This window comes from Dendropsophus ebraccatus, chromosome 3 (genome assembly GCF_027789765.1).
Source record: "Dendropsophus ebraccatus isolate aDenEbr1 chromosome 3, aDenEbr1.pat, whole genome shotgun sequence".
Lineage (NCBI taxonomy): Eukaryota > Metazoa > Chordata > Amphibia > Anura > Hylidae > Dendropsophus > Dendropsophus ebraccatus.
Window position 1 is genome coordinate 176,216,813 of NC_091456.1, and position 18,740 is coordinate 176,235,552.

At 43.0% G+C, this 18,740-nt stretch overlaps 1 protein-coding gene across 1 annotated transcript in view; it reads right to left on the reverse strand.

Annotated features, from left to right (window-relative positions):
- Nucleotides 1-3,139: 3,139 nt before the first annotated feature.
- The window catches only part of CCBE1 (collagen and calcium binding EGF domains 1), a 214,819-nt gene continuing 199,218 nt past the window's right edge, over nt 3,140-18,740 (reverse strand). The window contains exons 5-11 of the mRNA XM_069964814.1: nt 17,465-17,602; nt 13,511-13,614; nt 10,833-10,953; nt 8,767-8,906; nt 7,893-7,928; nt 6,566-6,601; nt 3,140-5,625 (exon numbers count right to left, since the gene is read on the reverse strand). Of these exons, the coding sequence (XP_069820915.1) occupies nt 5,392-5,625; nt 6,566-6,601; nt 7,893-7,928; nt 8,767-8,906; nt 10,833-10,953; nt 13,511-13,614; nt 17,465-17,602 (809 nt within the window). The 3' untranslated portion in view covers nt 3,140-5,391. The remainder of the gene's footprint in view (nt 5,626-6,565; nt 6,602-7,892; nt 7,929-8,766; nt 8,907-10,832; nt 10,954-13,510; nt 13,615-17,464; nt 17,603-18,740) is intronic.

The window sequence follows — 18,740 nt, forward strand, 5'->3', positions numbered from 1 at the left end:
TTATACCAAAAAGATGGCTTCCTGGCCATCTCTCCTTTCTTTCCAGTCTGACACAGTCCGCTGTCACCTCTGTCCATGTCAGGAACTGTCCAGAGCAGTAGCAAATCCCCATAGAAAACCTCTCCTGCTCTGGACAGTTCCTGACATAGACAGAGGTGGCAGCAGAGAGCACTGTGTCAGACTGGAAGGAATACACCACTTCTTGCAGGACATACAGCAGCTGATAAGTACTGGAAGACTTGAGATTTTTAAATAAAAGTACAAATCTGTATAACTTTCTGAAGCCAGTTGTTTTGAAAGAAAAATATTTTCACCAGAGTTCCCCTTTAATAAAAAATATATGTTAAAAAACAAACTGTGAACCTGATAAGTAAAGACATTTGTTTGATTATAGATTATAGGGATGATGGGCATCTATTTACTAAATGTTTTTTTTTACTTTTGAGTCACCTAAAAACCAGACTGTGTGGCCACTGGCTGACCGAGCTGACTGGTAATTTGCCAAGTTACTGAACGGCCCGATCTGGTGATTTGGCAAACCGCGCTGGCATGTATATTCAAGAGGAAAATGATCTATTAAATAAATGGAACACAAAGTTCAGATGAATATTTGCTTAGCGATACCTGTACTAGCATCTGCGCTACAACCAACAGCCGGCAACAGGGAGAAGTGGAGACAATTGTATGCAGTCTAGGTAATGCTCTGTGAGCTAAGAATACATGCACCTGTACAAACCTCTCTGCTACTTTGTCATATTGTATCAATCTGGAGTCCAGGCTGTAGAGCTCACAGAGCATTGTCTAGACTGGATACAATTGTATCACTTCTCAGCTGAGAGCAGGACTAGTTATGTACAATGTATTAGTCTGGAGTCCAGGCTGTTTAGCTCACAGAGCATTGTCTAGAATGGATACAATTGTATCCTAAAGGCAATACCAGCTATGTACAGAGTTACATTCTCCTATTGTAAATTTATGTTATTTACGGACAGTAAACAAGTACCTTAAGGGTGCCTTCACACCTACCGGATCTGCAGCGGGTCTCACTTCTGCGGATTCGTAGCGAGAACCGCTGCGGATCCGGTACCATTCACCCCTATGATAGCACATACTCGCAGCGGGATTGACATCCCGCTGTGAATATGTGCTTTAACCCCCAGCTGTCCGCAGCCCCGCGGCCGGATCCCCCATCCCCGGCCGCATAAGCCCATCCCCAGCGCATCCCCCCCATCCCCGCCCGCATCCCCCCATCGATGATCTGAGTGGGACCGGAACCGGCAGCCTCACTGCAGCCGCGCCGCCGAGCAGGTACTGTATGCTCTCGGCGGTGGGCTGCAGGTTGCGGCCAGGGATGGGGGGATGCCGGCTGCTGGATGCAGCCAGGGATGGGAGGATGGGGGGATGCGGCTGGGGATGAGGGGGATGCGGCTGGAGATGGGGGATGTGGGCTGCTGGATGCGGCCGGGATGGGCTGATGCGGCCGGGGATGGGGGATGCGGGGGGGCTGCGGACAGCGGGGGGTTAAAGCACATATTCACAGCGGGATGTCAATCCTGCTGCGAGTATGTGCTATCATAGGTGTGAATTGATATTGGATCCGCAGCTGATGTCGATCTGAGATCTGTGAGATCTGCTGCGGATCCGGTAGGTGTGAAGGCACCCTAAAAGGAATTGAAGTATAATAATCTTTTTTATATATAAAGTGAGAATGTCATCAGAAAAGAGTTAAATAATTTAAAAAGAGCATGGCTGAATTGTATCGGGAAAGTTCATGCTTCAATGGATGAGTTATTGTGTTTCATGTCTAGCAAGAGAAGAGACGTGTAGTCCAAAACCACATCACCACAAAGCCAGGTACGCACGCCAGGAATGGGATATTATATAGGAACAGTCAGTTTAGGCCATGTGAATAGGAGCAAAAAAATTTCTCTGCTTCACAGAAATCTGGAAGAACATGTGCTCCTCTGTAGGAAGTTGGCTATGGGGTAAAGGGTGGGGGAATCATGAAATGTTTATACTGGTTAACAAGGAAGTGAGAAGTGAAAGCTCCAAGGAACCATCAGCCATCGGCTTCCAAGACATGGTATTCAGCAGCTTAGATGCCTACTTTGTTGTATTTGTATGGAGCTATCTCCTCCATAAAAAATTAAAAAAAGTTCCTACACCCACAGCTGAGGAAAGTAAACCCTCTTATTGATGCAAGCTGAAGACTAGTGTTGAGCGGACTTGCCGAGCTGTTTGCCTTCGGCAATGTTCTCCAAACTTGAGTGCTCGATATTTGACTCCCAACGCCTGGAGACATTGGATGCTGCCCTAGGGCTGCCAGGAAAACATGGATACGGCCTATGGACTCTCTAGGATTGAATCCAACTTCTCCAGCCGCTAGGAGTCAAATGCCGATTGTTCAGGTTTGGGGAAATTCACTCAACACTACTGAAGGGTTGCCCTTGTCTTAACCCTTGACCACTTTATGGAGCTTCTGACTTTAGGTTGAGGACCTTAGAATATCTTCCGACCAAGGGCCGTGAATACTGGATGTAATCAGAAATCAGAGGGGTCCAGTCAGGGTCAAGAATACAGTGCCAGAGATTAATCCAGAGGTTGGACCAAAAGAAAAGAGGATACAAAGATGACAAAGCAAGAGATATTGGACCAGGAATGAAGGAGCACCATTCTGAGAGATAAAATTAGATGGTTCATAGGTCAAACCAGAAAAATGGAAGACATCAGAGAGACATCAAGCCAGGAACCAAAGAGTTTAATGTCGGGATGAACTGAGATGGTTCATTGGTCAAACCAGGAGTAGGGACCACACCCAAGAAGAAGGAACTACACGTCTTCCAGTAAAACCTTAGGCCCTATTACATGGGGTGGATATCAGCCAAACAGGGCCAGCGATAGATGATGATAGAGCAAATGCTCACCCAGTGGCATTCAAATGGAGCCCATAGTAACACCCAACAAACAGGCCTACCTACCCCAACACTGGAATAACTCCAAGATTGCATTGTTCCTCTTTTGCATCTCCAGGGATCAGAAAAGAGTCGGCACATTCCCATGCACAAGATTACACTGAATTTACAATTTCTTTTTTTTTCTAAAAATGACCATCTTTATTGGGAAATTACTGGAATGGCTGTTCAGTCTCCACCTTTATTTCTCCATAGAATATACAATAAGACACAGGAGCAGAAGAAGGGAGGGAGAGCACACATATAACAATATATACCACTGCTTTTGATGTACTACAGAATACACAATCAGTAGTATATATATATATAAAAAGTACCTTAATAGTTCAAATATTGTGCAGATCCCTGTACAGAGTACATCTTGCTTATCATACATAATGGGTTTTGGTACAAAAAGTTGCAAAATCAAATGTTATTTTAGAAACATAGACTATTTAAATATGGTAGCCAAGCAGGATTCCAACATGGTTATGCCATTGCCTAGCAACAGGATCTACTGTTAAAGGGTGACTACATGTAATCTCCTTGCCCCCGTGGAGACCAAAATGGTGTGAGATGTGATGCAAAGTTGCCAAAATCACAGTTTTGCCAGGACTGTCAAAAGAGACAGTCCCAGCAAATTAAAGTGATTCCGTACCGTCAGACATGCCCTCCAAAACACCAATCCATGCCTGGTCCCAGGGTCTGTCTGTCTTCTGGGGATGGTATTTGGGCTAAAAACAACTTTTATTCTGGCACTATGGTGTCAATGAGGCGGGGCCCAGAGCATCCGTGCACTGGGCCTGTTAAAGATGAAGATACCGCCCAGGGGCCTGGTGACAGAAGAAAGGCGGGGAGAGAGACGCTGTAGGCCTAGGGCGCAAATGCTCTAGGCATCACCTTATTGAAACTGTGCCGCCAGAATAAAAGTTGTTTTTAGCCAGAATACCTGTCTCAGGAGACAGACAGACCCAGGACCAAGCCAGGATTGACAAAGACAACAGAACAGTACATTTTCAGGGCGTGTTCACTGGTACAGATTCACTTTATGTCCTGGGAAGCCTCACCCCAGTAATGGTGGCCTCCACCCCAGGCACTATGCCTTTACTAAAAGAACTCCTTATACACACTTATAGTTAAATTGCATAGGCTTGGAACGCCTTTTTGTTGATCTAGTGCCAGCCCATAACCATTTAGATTTTGACCTCTTGGCCACTGTTTGTGTTCACAGATTGACTCAACTTTTTACGATCTGTACATTTCCTGTTGTTCTGTCCCAATAACAAATAAACAGATTTTATAATTGTTGGGTTTACTTGGTCATTCATTTAGCTTATGATCTGCATAGTACTCCATAAGTGTGAACACACTTTTGAATACCGGAGCTGCCGCCCTAAGGGTCCTATTCCACGGGCCCGATCAACGATGTAAATGAGCGGCGATCTGCTAGATTTACTGGGCCTATTCCACGGCCCGATGATCGTTGAGCAAGGGCTGCAGGGACATCGTTACCGATGTCCTTGCAGCCCTTGCAGCATCATACATTACTTGTCCAGGCTTCTTCTCCGCGCTGTCTTCATCCCCGGGTCCCGCGAGCTCTATCTTCAGAATGGCCGGTCAGCTGACAGGCCACACTCAGCCAATCACAGGCCGCAGCGGTCCCGGCCTGTGATTGGCTGAGCGCTCAGTCAGCTGACCGGCCATTCTGAAGATAGAGCAATGCGCGGTGGGGGAACAATGATTTTAGGTCTGGCCCTAAATGAACGATCAGCCGATGGCACGATCATCGTCTGATCGTTCTCTCTATTTCACCAAACGATAATCGGCCTAATCGGGCCAAATGGGGCCGATCCGGCTGATTATCGTTACTGTGGAATAGGGCCCTAAGACTGCCTGGAAAACATAGATACAACCATAGGCCATAGGCTGTATCCATGTTTTCCAGGACTCCCTAGGGCTGCATCCAACTTCTTCAGCCACCGGTAATCAAATGCCGTACGCTCTGGTTGGGATGGACCCAAGTGTGCTCAAGTTTTGCTCATCTCTATCAATCATCAACTTTCTTGCTTTGTTTTTTTTAACTTAGGTAGATGGGAGACAATTCCCCATATGGAACAACACAAATATACCATTGGAACTATGGACTCTTTGAACTTAAAAAAAAAAACAAATTGCTATAGAACTTTTTCTAATATTTCCTATAAGATGCTAATTTATTTCTCCCAGTAATGCAGCATGATCTCCCGTCGACCTCCCGGGAATACGACTCTTTGGGTGAAGCGACTGTACAAACGAGAAGCCAAATATTAATACAAATAATAATATTAATAACAATAAATTCAAAAAAACAAAAATAGATACTCTTTCCATTATCAGTGCATCGTTTTATACAATTGAAAACATATAAAATTATTTCCCCCCTCCCCCGGGCTGTGGTTGGTTAATGATGAGTTGTTTTGTCTGTTCTTAGGTTCTTTGACACAGTCCTCTGTTTATAGTCCTCTCCAGAACCAAAGTCCACTGAGTCGTGATGGTTGGAAAACTCTTGAGGTATCGGAAACTCTTCGGCGGAGGAATGTGTTCGGCGGCCAAAAACTTTGTCCTGTAGCTCCGCGATGTCATTCCGGATGTCGGCCATCATTAGTAGCAAGAAGTCAAAGGAACCTGGGGGGCCCTGAGGGTGTAATAGATTTTACGGTGATCAGAAAAATACATAATTCTGCGAAGAAGCTGTATACAATGGTCTTATACAAGCAAGGGCCAAAAGAGGAAGTGTAAGGGTCCCAAAAACAATAGAAAAAACTTGGCAGAACATGCTGGCTGTCTAATGTGTTTTGGGGGCTGAAGAATCTTCTCCAACAAATGATATTGGAGGAGAGAAAGAAGTACGGTAAATGATTACGTCATGGGATATGGGCGTTCCTGGTCACGCAACTGGGAATCACTATGTAGCCCCAGTCTTAAAGGGAAACTATCAACATCTAACCTACTGATATGTCCCTATAGAGCACAGGGCGCTGAGGGTGAAGGTAAGCTTCTTGCCTTGATCCTCTGCACTGTTTTTGTCTAGTTTAATTCATATGGTAATGAGGCAGTTTGGTGCACTGGAGGCGGGACTACCACCCTCAGCTCACTGATATCCCCCCAGGCCGACCCGCCCCTTTTAATGAATATTGGGGCAGCACTCCACAGGGATATCTCTCTGGCATTCATCAATGCAGAACGTGGAATTAATATTAAATAGATGGGGCAGTACGGCCAGAAAGGATTGGTGCAATGAGAGTGGTATTCCCGCCCCAAGTGCACCAAACCTCCTCTTTAGCATATGGGTTAAAGTACATGAAAACGGTGCAGCAAATCCTGTGGCCCCATAGACTTGTAATGGAGTGGCAGGGTGGAAATCGTTGCAAGTCGGGGAGTTTCATTCTCCTGATTGGGGAGGAGACCAAGACTGTTCAAAATTTTTGACTGTGACAAGTCAAAAGTTTTTCTAAATGATAGTGTCCTTTACACTACAGGGCCCAGGCTTGCTAGAACTTGGATGGATTAAAGGCAACATGTAAAAACTCAAATGTAGAGATAACCATTGTGGACTTAGAGATAAAATATCTTACCGGTAGTCCTCTCGGTCCTGGCGCTCCTCGATCACCCTGGAAAAAAAAAAAAGGTAAAATTTTAAACATTTAAAAATTTTTTTAATTATTGGCACATACGTCTTCAGATCTGTTTGTGAATTATAACCAATGTAACACCCAGGGCTGAAAAAGTTCTGAATGGCTATAATGCCAGCCATAGAACAACACAGAAGCAGGAAATGTACTAGATGGGTCAATGATATATTCACTATTATATTATGGAGATTGGTGACAACCATTATGGGAGTATGTCTGGGATCGCAACTTGGTCTACATTACCTATGTCCAATGTGCCAGAATTGTAACACAAAGCAATTCCTATATATTTGTCATAAATCAAAAAGAACAGGACAATGCACCTTGTTTGACAAGGGGGTGTGGCTTACTTTGAAAGGAGTGTGGCATGGTTGGAAAGGAAACATTTGGTGCATTACCTTTGCCTGATAAGGTAACTTAGATCATGTTTACACAACGTATATTTTCGTCGAAGTACATTAGTTGTTACCAATTGCAACAACGGTCGTGATTAATACGAAAAAATACATTACCTTGCTGTCTATGGAATCCCAGCCAGAGCGTATACACATAGTATATGCTCCGGCCGGGATCTCTAGCGGCGCCGCAAACAACTGACATGTCAGTTTTCTGTGGCTGCTATTCATTGAATAGTGGCCGCAGAAAACCCTGTCAGTGCACACTGTGGAGCGAGCGGCTCCGGCCGCACTTCTTTGTGTGCAGTGGGGAGTTATTATGCGGGCGCGCACAGATGCAACCGCATCAGAACTCAGCAGCTCTGAAGATCATCTGGCCGGTACTGCAGTACCGCCCGGGATGATCTTTAATGAGACCGGCCATTCTGTGACCCGGCCTGGTCTCATACAGCATCTGAGCATAGCCTAATAGTGTAACCTAAACCTCAAGTGCAAGAATAGTGATTCTTCATTTGTGCCAGATGCATCAGCCTCGGCCTTCAAAGTCTGTCTAGGTTAAAACTTTGATAGTTTTAGTAAATTCCACCTATAATATTTTGATCAGTACATTTAGCCAAAAACAAGAGTGAGCCCAAAATACAGAAGAAGGTGCAAATCTTTCTAATATAGTTTTTGGCTAAAAAATACTAACAAAAACACTACTGTATGTGAAATACAAGGCCTAGAATGGCAGGATGGAGGTTGTCCTCATCATCCCGCCAATTACTAGAAAATGACTGAGCAAAAGTTCTACTGAACTGGCATAGGAGGACAACACACTGGATTTCTGATGGACAATGCAAAACACAATAGTAAAATACAATAGTTATACATACCTTTAACCCATCCTTGCCTGGTGCTCCAGGGGGACCCTGAAAATAACCAGATCACCCTGATTATTGTAGAATCAGATAATTCCAAATACATAGATATATAGGAGATAGATAGATAGATATATAGGAGATAGATAGATAGATAGATAGATAGATAGATAGATAGGAGATAGATAGATAGGAGATAGATAGATAGATAGATAGATAGATAGATAGATAGATAGGAGACAGATAGATAGGAGATAGATAGATAGATAGATAGATAGATAGATAGATAGATAGATAGATAGATAGATAGGAGATAGATAGATAGATAGATAGATAGATAGATAGGAGATAGATAGATAGATAGGAGATAGATAGATAGATAGGAGATAGATAGATAGATAGATAGATAGATAGATAGATAGATAGATAGATAGGAGATAGATAGATAGGAGATAGATAGATAGATAGATAGATAGATAGATAGATAGATAGATAGATAGAAGATAGATAGGAGATAGATAGATAGTAGATAGATAGATAGATAGGAGATAGATAGATAGATAGGAGATAGATAGGAGATAGATAGATAGATAGGAGATAGATAGATAGATAGATAGATAGGAGATAGATAGATAGATAGATAGATAGATAGATAGATAGGAGATAGATAGATAGATAGGAGATAGATAGGAGATAGATAGATAGATAGGAGATAGATAGATAGATAGATAGGAGATAGATAGATAGATAGATAGATAGATAGATAGATAATACATAGATAGATAGATAGGAGATAGATAGATAGATAGATAGATAGATAGATAGATAGATAATAGATAGATAGATAGATAGATAATATTGTATCAGACATAATTTGCACAGCACTAACCACAGGTCCTCTCCTCCCTTGTTTAACATGAGATATTTCTGGAGAAGGTCCCATTGGCCCCATGAAGCCTCGTGGGCCTGGAGGGCCTGGAGGTCCAGGTAGACCAGGCTGACCAGCACTTCCTTTTGGACCAGGTAATCCTTTAAAAAAAAAATGTAATTTTTACTTTTTTTCCTTTTTTTAAGCAAACACAGTGCACCAACATTTTGAAAGCCAAAATTAGGACATTTAAAGGGAAACTATCAGCAGGTTGGAAGCATCTATCCGGCTGATCTGCCCCTATAGCGCACAGGGTGCTGAGGATGAAGGTAAGTTTTTGCTATTAGGAGTTTAAACCATGTGCTAGTTGAGTATTTTAGCGCACTGGGGACAGGACTACCACCACCAGTGGAGTGTTTTATATGGAGGGGTGTGTATCCCTAGTAATACATACCCCCTGACAGTATAACCACTACCATCACCTGATATTCCATGGCTTCTACAAAAATTAAGTTAACGCCCATCTGACTATTAACTGAGTCGTCAGAGAAACAATAAATCCACATATCTGTGGAACGGAAGGCCATATCAAGAAACCGTAAAACTGTGTGTGATCAGGACACCCTCGGCTATTTAATGATGGCAGCATTATCTTTTGACATTTGACTACAGGTCCTCTTCAAAGCATTACTATAGTTTTAGAGTTTATTACCAGAGACAGACTTCCCCTAACAGCAGGCAATGGACAGCAGTTTACATAAGAGGGAGACACCTAGTGGCCAACACTTAAGAGCAGTTTTTCTGGGGTAAGGAGTAATAATATGTTAGGAATCACGTAGGCTATCACAAGGATTGAAGTTGTTTGAAATGATAATGACCATTTAAACCTTGGCCCTGAGACAATTGGAAACGCCATGTAAAAAAGTCCAATTTTGAATAAAATTTTGAGCTTAATAACAGCAATGAGAGCAATAACATCACCTTGTATGTTATAGATGACTCAAGTCATAGGGGTGAGATGGAGTCAAGATGACAGACGAACTATAAGTGGCACATCATCTAAAGTATGCAGCACACGTCATGCACATGTGCTTTACATTATAGTCTAATAATAGTCTATACTGCACTGTATAAGCAATATATATATATATATATATATATATATATATATATTGCATATGAACTAGCTCCATTAAAACAAGCTTTCCTACTTTGTGTTATACTATGTGCATATACAGTGCATATATAATGCAAATGAGCCTCAAGTAGTCATAGGGGAGGAGTTAAGGCCAGAACAAGTCACAGAGGAGAAGCACCGCAGGACAATGTTGGGGCATGATTATGGGCAATTTCTTACTTCTATTTAAATATCTTGTCTACCAGTAATTATTAGCTGCTGTACGTTCTGCAGGAAGTGGTGTATTCTTTCCAGTCTGACACAGTGCTCTCTGCAGCCACCTCTGTCCATGTCAGGAACTGTCCAGAGCAGGAGAGGTTTTCTATAGGGATTTGCTACTGTTGTAGACAGTTCCTGACATGGACAGAGGTGGCAGCAGAGTGCACAGTGTCAGACTGGAAAGTATACACCATTTCCTGCAGGACATATAGCAGCTGATAAGTACTGGAAGACTTGAGATTTTTAAATAGAAGTAATTTACAAATCTATATAACTTTATGAAACAATTGTAAACTCCGGTGTAAAGCTTTAATAAAAGTATGTTTTCTGGGCTTTGAAAGAAGGCAGACATTTTATAAGTATTAGTAGTAGATAAAGTTTCGTGATGCAAGGAGTTTTATATGTAATATCCACCTGACAGGTTCCCTGGCAAGCGTTGGAGCCCATGCTATAAGTTTGCTATGGCCCCCCATATCAGTGATCCTGCTGCTTTATGCTCGAGGAACGGCTATGGGGTACACTATGGAGATCTTGGCCTTGCTTACTACTACGACATGGTAAACCTGCGTACATTGCTGTCCAATTCATTCATATGCAATGGAGTCTTGTGCCCAGTTGCGTTTTCATTTCCTGTGCAGTAAAGTTATACAGATGGTTGGGATTTGCTGATAAATACTCTTTATAGTCCTACCTGGAGGTCCCTGCGCTCCCGGTAACCCAGGTGGTCCCTGAACGTACATGGTGGAGGCCAACACTTTATCGGCTGTGATTTGCTTGCTGGATTCGGAAACGCTATTCGGTAACAATGCCAACTAAAAAAGAGAGAACGATAGCAAATCATTACTATTCAGAACAATCAATGAAAGTGTGCGCTCAACTGAGGGTATTACAGGTTACGTACACCGACCAGCCATAACATTAAAGGAGAAGTCCAGTGAAAATTTTTATTAAAGTATTGTATTGCCCTCCAAAAGTTATACAAATAACCAATATACACTGATTATTGGAAATGCTTATAAAGAGCTTTTTTCCCTGCACTTACTACTGCATCAAGGCTTCACTTCCTGGATAAAATGGTGATGTCACTTCCTGGATAACATGGTGATGTCACTTCCTGGATAAAATGGTGATATCACTTCCTGGATAAAATGGCAATCTGGAGAGGATGATGGCAGAGGGATGCTCAGTGTCCCTATGCCATCATCCTCTCCAGCAGCCACAGCCCGCACAGCTCTGTAAGTCGGGTCATGACATCACCATGTTATCCAGGAAGTGACATCACCATGTTATCCAGGAAGTGACATCACCATGTTTATCCAGGAAGTGAAGCCTAGATACAGTAGTAAAAAAGCACTTTATAAGCATTTCCCGTAATAAGTGTATATTGGTGATTTGTATAACAATTTGATTTGTAGGGCAATACAATACTTTAATGAAAATTTTTGCCGAACTTCTCCTTTAAAACCACTGACAGTGCAGTATGTGAATGTATTATTTTCATGCTTTCTGATATTGTGAGACTGTTTTGCATCATGTGCTTGAGAAAAGTTGAGAAGTTAAAGGGATTATCCAGCGTTAGAAAAACATGGCCACTTTCTTCTAGAGACATATTTGGTCTTTTCTATGCTCAAAAAAAAGAGACCAAACACAGGAAGTCCCAGCCCTTTGTACGCTCACCCAAGGAGAGACACATGCTAATTCTATTATCAGCTCTGCAGCTTACCAGGAGACAATGCTCTCTTTTATGAAAAAATTCTGTCAGTATAATGTCAGTGTGTGGTTACAGAGGTTTTGGTGCTGTGTGACAGGAGAGCTGACTGTACCATGCAAGCAATGATTTCTCCCTCTTTTTTTTTTTTTCAAAGAAAAGACCAAATATTGGTATGGAGTGAGCATGGGTAACAGTTTGACAGGAAGGGAGACACCTAAGGGGAGATTTATCAAACATGGTGTAAAGTGAAACTGGCTCAGTTGCCCCTAGCAACCAATCAGATTCCACCTTTCATTCCTCACAGACTCTTTGGAAAATGAAAGGTGGAATCTGATTGGTTGCTAGGGGCAACTGAGCCAGTTTCACTTTACACCATGTTTGATAAATCTCCCCCATAGTGGTTGTATTTATAAAGCCAATCTGTACCCAGATCCGGGAAGGACTTTAGTTAATTTAACGAACAGTACCAGTGGTTCGTGGGGAGGGGGGTGGATACAGATTTACTGTCAGAAACATACGTGGCATCTTATATCTAAGTATAAGGGCATTTGAAATCGCATGTTGGTCCCATCTCACCATATTCCTTAGAGAGTTTGGTTCCACCATAGATGGGTTCAGCCAACCATTGACTAAGCTGTAAAACCCAGTAATGTGCCCTGAATAGCGGCTTAGTGTTTCCGCTGTTCTCCGATGAGGTGCTCACAATCACACTGTGCAGATATTCGATGCTTTATGAACGCTGGAAACCCAAACCAGATCCAGGACATGTGAGCAGAGCGGTAGAGGTGGTGCCAGGCTGTGGGCACAGGAACCCATTAATGGCTGCAATATCTAACACCTCGGCAGGATTGTGTATTCCCCTATAGTGTGTGTAGCCGCTATTACCGCTCACATTCCAGCACTTTTATATTACCTAGGCCACATGTGTTACGGAAACGCTAGCGGGGCTTCTCAGGATTTGGAATTTTTACTTAGACTTAATTAACTCTTTGATGTACAGAGAACGCGCGGACAATGTAATGACTGAAGCACTGAAGTGGCTGCCATCAAACACACTATGAGCTCTTGCCGTATATTAACCCCGCAGGGAGCGAGGTATTATTCCACCAGACAAAAACTAGCATGTTATAGTATCTCGTTGTCCTGTGTCGGGTGAGGTTCGGCTTTCAAGTACTTATCAACTGCTGCATGTCCTGCAGGAAGTCGAGAATTCTTTCCAGTATGACACAGTGTTCTCTGCTGCCACCTCTGTCCATATCAAAAACTGTCCAGAGCAGGAGAGGTTTTCTATGGGGAGTTGCTACTGCTCTGGACAGTTTCTGACATGGACAGAGGTGGCAGCAGAGAGCACTGTGTCAGAACTGGAAAGAATACACCACTTCCTGCAGGACATACAGCAGCTGATAAGTACTGAAAGATGAAGATTTTTAAAAAGAAGTAATTTACAGATCTGTTTCATTTTTTGACACCAGTTGATTTAAAAGAACAATAATTTTCACCTATAATGTACGTTTATAGAAAAATAAGAAGATACATGTGTCTCAATACATCTTTGCTCAATATCATGCAAACAAAAAAAAAAACAAAAAAAAAAAAACAAGTGTTTCATATGTGTGCGGCCCCTGGCTGGGCGGACATGTATGGGATTGATCACGTACCTTCTGCTTTAGCTGTAAAACCGTCTGTTTTATTTGGTGAAATTCCTTACAAGTATCCGAGCAAATTCCTGGTTTCAACACGTTGTTGGATTGCTCATATTCTCCTGTAAGTAAAGCGATGTTTGTTAGACTGGAATAAACTCATTATCATCTCTGAACGTGTCGCCGGCTGCAGCGCTGACAGATCTCACATATTATCACATTTAAAGGTGAAATCACATTGGGAAATCTCTTTGCTTTTTGGGAGGGATCAGGTTTCTGTGGTAGAGGACGGGGCTGATATACAGTAACAGGATATACAATTAAAATAAAAAAAAAATAAAAAAAATAAAAAACAACAGCGCCACCTTTACCTATGGTTGTATTTGTTATTGCAACCAGACAAAGGGCACAGAAAAAAGTGCACAGTCCAAAAACATCTATTATTTTTATATATGAAAAATAAATCTCTGGCACTTTCTGGTACTAGTTTTTTTGCTGGAGTACTCCTGTGTCGTAAAGTTTTTGTAAACTTTGTTGAACTATGTTTTAGTCCCCCTAGGGGGCACTGCTGCTCTCACTGTAATTCAATAGTTTTTGAGCTTCAGCAACCTGACACGACCACTACACGACACACGGCCACTACACTGCAAGACCACTTAAAGGGAACCTGTCACCATGAAAATGCTACCTAAGCTATCTGCATCATGTTATAGAGCAGGAGGAGCTGAGTGGATTGATATATATCTTTCTGGGAAAAGATTCAGTATAACTTGTAATTTATTGATTGATATCTCTGATGTTTCCATGCTAAAGAGTCCGGTCCATTGAGTGACACCGCCCACTGGACTCCTTAACACAGAACAAGCAGGGATTTCAATCAATATGTTACAAGTTATACTGAATCTTTTCCTACAAAGATATATATCAATCTGCTCAGCTCTTTCTGCTCTATAACATGATGGTGATAGATTAGATAGCATTGTCTTAGTGACAGGGTCCCTTTAAATGGACCTAGAGGTCTTTTTCTGATGACAATTTTCTATGATGGATCTGCTGAACAGATAGGTCATTAACAAGTAAATGGAGAACCCCTTGAAGGATGCTATTTTTTTTTTTCTTCACTACATTTTTGATGTTTCTTTCAATTTTAAATGAGTTTTTAATTTTAAAATGATTATTTTTTTTTCTTTTTTACTGATCAATTAGGGACTGAAAATGAGGGGATTCACTTTTATTATAATCACCGTACAGTATAAAATGAATTGTATTTTTTCCTCCTTATATTATTTTAATTATGACAGCACTAACTTTCTATAGATCATTTTTTTCGATTTTATATTTAAATATTACAAGACCCCATTCACATCATGTTTGCCCAGGCATCCAACGTATATACTGATTGAGGACCTGCGGGTCATGTGATCAGGTCCTTCATCCCTCTCTGCAGAAAGCTCACAGGTCCCGCTCTCTTTCTGTCTTCTGTTGTTCAGCACTCACCATGCACTACAGTGAGTGGGCTGAACATTGGAACACGAGGCCCTTCTCCCTCTCTGGGTCCCTGGGCACTTGCCCGGGTAAGGCCTATGCTGACGCCGTCCCTGTTTATACTTTGTACCTGACCCCAGCACCTATACAGTTTACAGACATGATCCATTTGGACATCTCCTCTAGGTGCAGTACCGCCTCTCACCAGCTGGTGATGCTCTTCACATTGCTATACCCCCTCTCCACAGATACTGCTCACATAACGAATATTAGACCTGAATGATACGTCGTAGGGGCCAATATTGAAGCTATTTACATGATGGATGTTGTAATACAGCTCTTCCTGGCTGCGGAGTGCCAATGTGTTTGCAATTTAAATTTGTAACAATAATCATTATTGGTTTTACCCACTTCTACGTATTGCAGGTAATAAATTAAAGAAATATGAAAAGCATAAAACATTTTCACAAAAAAAAATAAAATAAAATAAAAAAAAGGCCGAGAGCAGCGGGGCAAGCGGCGTTTGATCTACGCTAAAATACACAAGCCATTAAATACTCGGGCAGATATTCATCTTCATTTCTAAAGCAGTTCCAGACAAAGTAAATGAGCTTAACATTGCTTTTCCTGTAGATATGTGAAATGCGAAATGTTCCAGAGCTGAGGAGCGATGCGGAGAGGTGACCCCCGCTCTGGGGATTGTCAGGGGAGATGCGCTATCTTTCTTTAGACTCTAGTCCAGCTTTTATTTAGCGCTGTTGGCCGCATTTATCTAACCTTCTAAATTATTCTAATGGGTTTGACAATTTAAAAAAAAAAATAACTGTTGTTCTGCCGAGAGATTGTAACGTGACTGAGTCTACGACTAATGCAATACTAATGACTAATCTGTATAAGACTGAGGGGCTGTGCTATGTATGAGGGGGGGAGGTCAGGTCAACACATCGTAATACCAGAGCGGTGTCCGTGATGTCATCTAATGGATTGTATGGAATCTACATACTTGTCCAAAAGGGGCAAAGGTCTAAAGGCTCTATAACATGAAGCTATTAATGGCCGAAGGCCGTCAAGGCCAATAATTGCTTCATGTAATAGAAGACAACGATCAGCCGACATGCACGATGTTGGCTGTTCGTTGTTTTTCAACAGGCTGAAACACAAATGATCAGCCTAGCAACAATCTGCTGCCATCGCTCTGTGTAATAGGAGCGGAGGTGGGAGACCGCCGCTATCTCTGTTATCATCGCGGTCTTTAGATCGTCTGGGGCGCCCCCCCCCAGATCCTTGTGCCCCCGCACCTACATTGCTATTACATGCGCCGACAGCAAGCGGGGAACGAGGAGCAAGTGATCTCTGACCTAAAAGGTCGGCGCTCACTTGCTCCTCTGAATCGGCCCGTGTAATAGGACCTTTAGGGTATGTTCACACATACCTGATCCGCAGCAGATTTCTCGCTGCGTATTTACAGCGAGATCCAATGCGGGACCCTGCCCAGTAAACTCTATGGGCAGACAACCCGCAGCAGGATGAACATCCCGCTGCCAGTTTGTCAGCAGCCCGTCCCGTTAACCCCCAGCTGCCGGAGCCTATACATCACCTGGTCCCCGCTTCGGCTTACGTCGGGGCTCCCAGTGTCTTCACGTCCCGCTCAGCAAATCAGTACGCTGCGGCGGGGCAGCGCACTGATTGTCTGAGAGGGACGTTCCGGGAACCCCCGAAGCAAGCCGGAGTGGGGACCAGGTGATGTATAGGCTCCCGCGGCCGGGGGTTAACGGGGCGGGCTGCTGACAAACTCGCAGCGGGATGTCTGCGGGTTGTCTGCCCATAGAGTTTACTGGGCAGGGACCTGCAGCGGATCTCGCTGCGAATACGCAGCGAGAAATCTGCTGCGGATCTGGTACGTGTGAACGTATCCTTAGGCCGATTCGGTCGATTATCGATCGGTGTTATAGAGGCAACGGTCAGCCGATGAAACGATCATTGGCTGATCGTTGCTTTAGGCCCACACCTAAAATCATCGGCCGCCGACTGCGAATTGCTCCATGTAATAGTGATGCAGCTGATGATTTTAGGTTTCTAGCAGATCGGCGCTCTCTTACAGTATTCGTTGGGCCCCCATCGGCCCGTGTAGTAAGAAAAGTAGGGCAGCATTTCTGGGTGCTTTATTGCTGTCCCCAAAGCAGGTCCTGACTTTGCTTTTTCAGAGCTTGGGACTCCTAGTACACCCTGCATGACAGCACGCTGTAATACATGAGTTATACGAATGATCTAGCAATGGTAGAGCCCCGTGCACACTGAGTAAAAGTGGCAGAATTTACGAGCGGCGTCTGTGCGGCGTCTCTAGCAGTGAGAGCAGGTAGCAGAGATGTTATAGGAAAACTTTATAGAAACTGTTCTCTGTAGAATAGAAATAGAGTCAAGTATATGAGGTATACTCTATAAATCATCTCTATATAGGGATTTTATGCTATATGCCGTAGTCTTTACCTTGATTCCCCTTGGTGCAGGTTTTACCATCCTCCTCCAGGAAATAACCTTCATGACACTCGCACTTGTAACTCCCCAAAGTGTTGATGCAGATCTGAGAGCAGACGGTCTGATTCTTCAGCGCACACTCATCTATATCTGTAAGAATACACAGCATACACATCAATAGAAGAATATCCTCTCACCTTACAGAGGAACTCCTAAAAAATTTTTTTTTCCTTATATAGAGGAGCATAGACTATTATTAGAGAGTAACACAGAGGGTTTATGTGTATGTCTTGTGCTTCCAAGTTTTAGCTGAAATGGCACACAGGATTTCTGCCATCTTGATTCGTATCTTCCCACTGAAATGATTTTCTAATGCTGCCTACATTTACCATGAGATGAGCGAACTTGCCCGAAACCAAAAGATCAGCATTTAAATCCTGCTGTCTGAAGAAGTTGGATGCAACCCGAGGACTGCCCGGAAAGCATGGACACAGCCATGGGCTTTAAGCTGTATCCATGTTTTTAAGGCAGTCCTTGGGCTGCGTCTAACCTCTCCAGGCTAATTGTTCTGGTTCAGAGAACGTTGCCGAACCCGGACAGTTCAGCAAGTCCGCTCAACACTGGTGGTGACTGTAGAAGTTGGATGCAGTCCTATAGCCTATGGTTGTATCTATGTTTTTCAAGCAGCCTTAGGGCTGAATCCAACTTGTTCTGCCACCAGTAATCAAATGCTGAAAGTTCTGGTTCGGATAAACCCGAGCATGCTCAAGATGCATTCAGTTTTAGTGTTTAGTGTCATCCTTTAGGGTACAAGAAGTCACATGATCCAGGACACATTAAACACTGATTTTCTTTGGGTCAAGCCGGTGATCACATGACCATTCACTGTCTATGTGACTTCAGAAAATGTTCAGCAGTCGCAATGTTCGGAGGTCCCATAGAGAATGAAAGGAGAGGTGGCTGTTGTTCTTGTGATCAGTATGCACAACCAAATATCAGCTAGTTATCCACACACTTTTAAAGGGGTTATCCAGCGCTAGAAAAACATGGTCGCTTTCTTGCAGAGACAGCCCCTCTCTTGTCTCCAGCTTGGGCGGGGTTTTGCTGCTCAGTTTCATTGAAGTGAATGGAGAATAATTGCAAACTGCACCTGAACTGGAGACAAGAGTCGTGTTGTCTCTGAAAGAAAGTGGCCATGTTTTTGTAGCACTGGATAACCCCTTTAATCTTGTGATAACCCCATTAAAAGCTGCAGCTATGTATCATTCTCTCGATGCATCTAAAATGA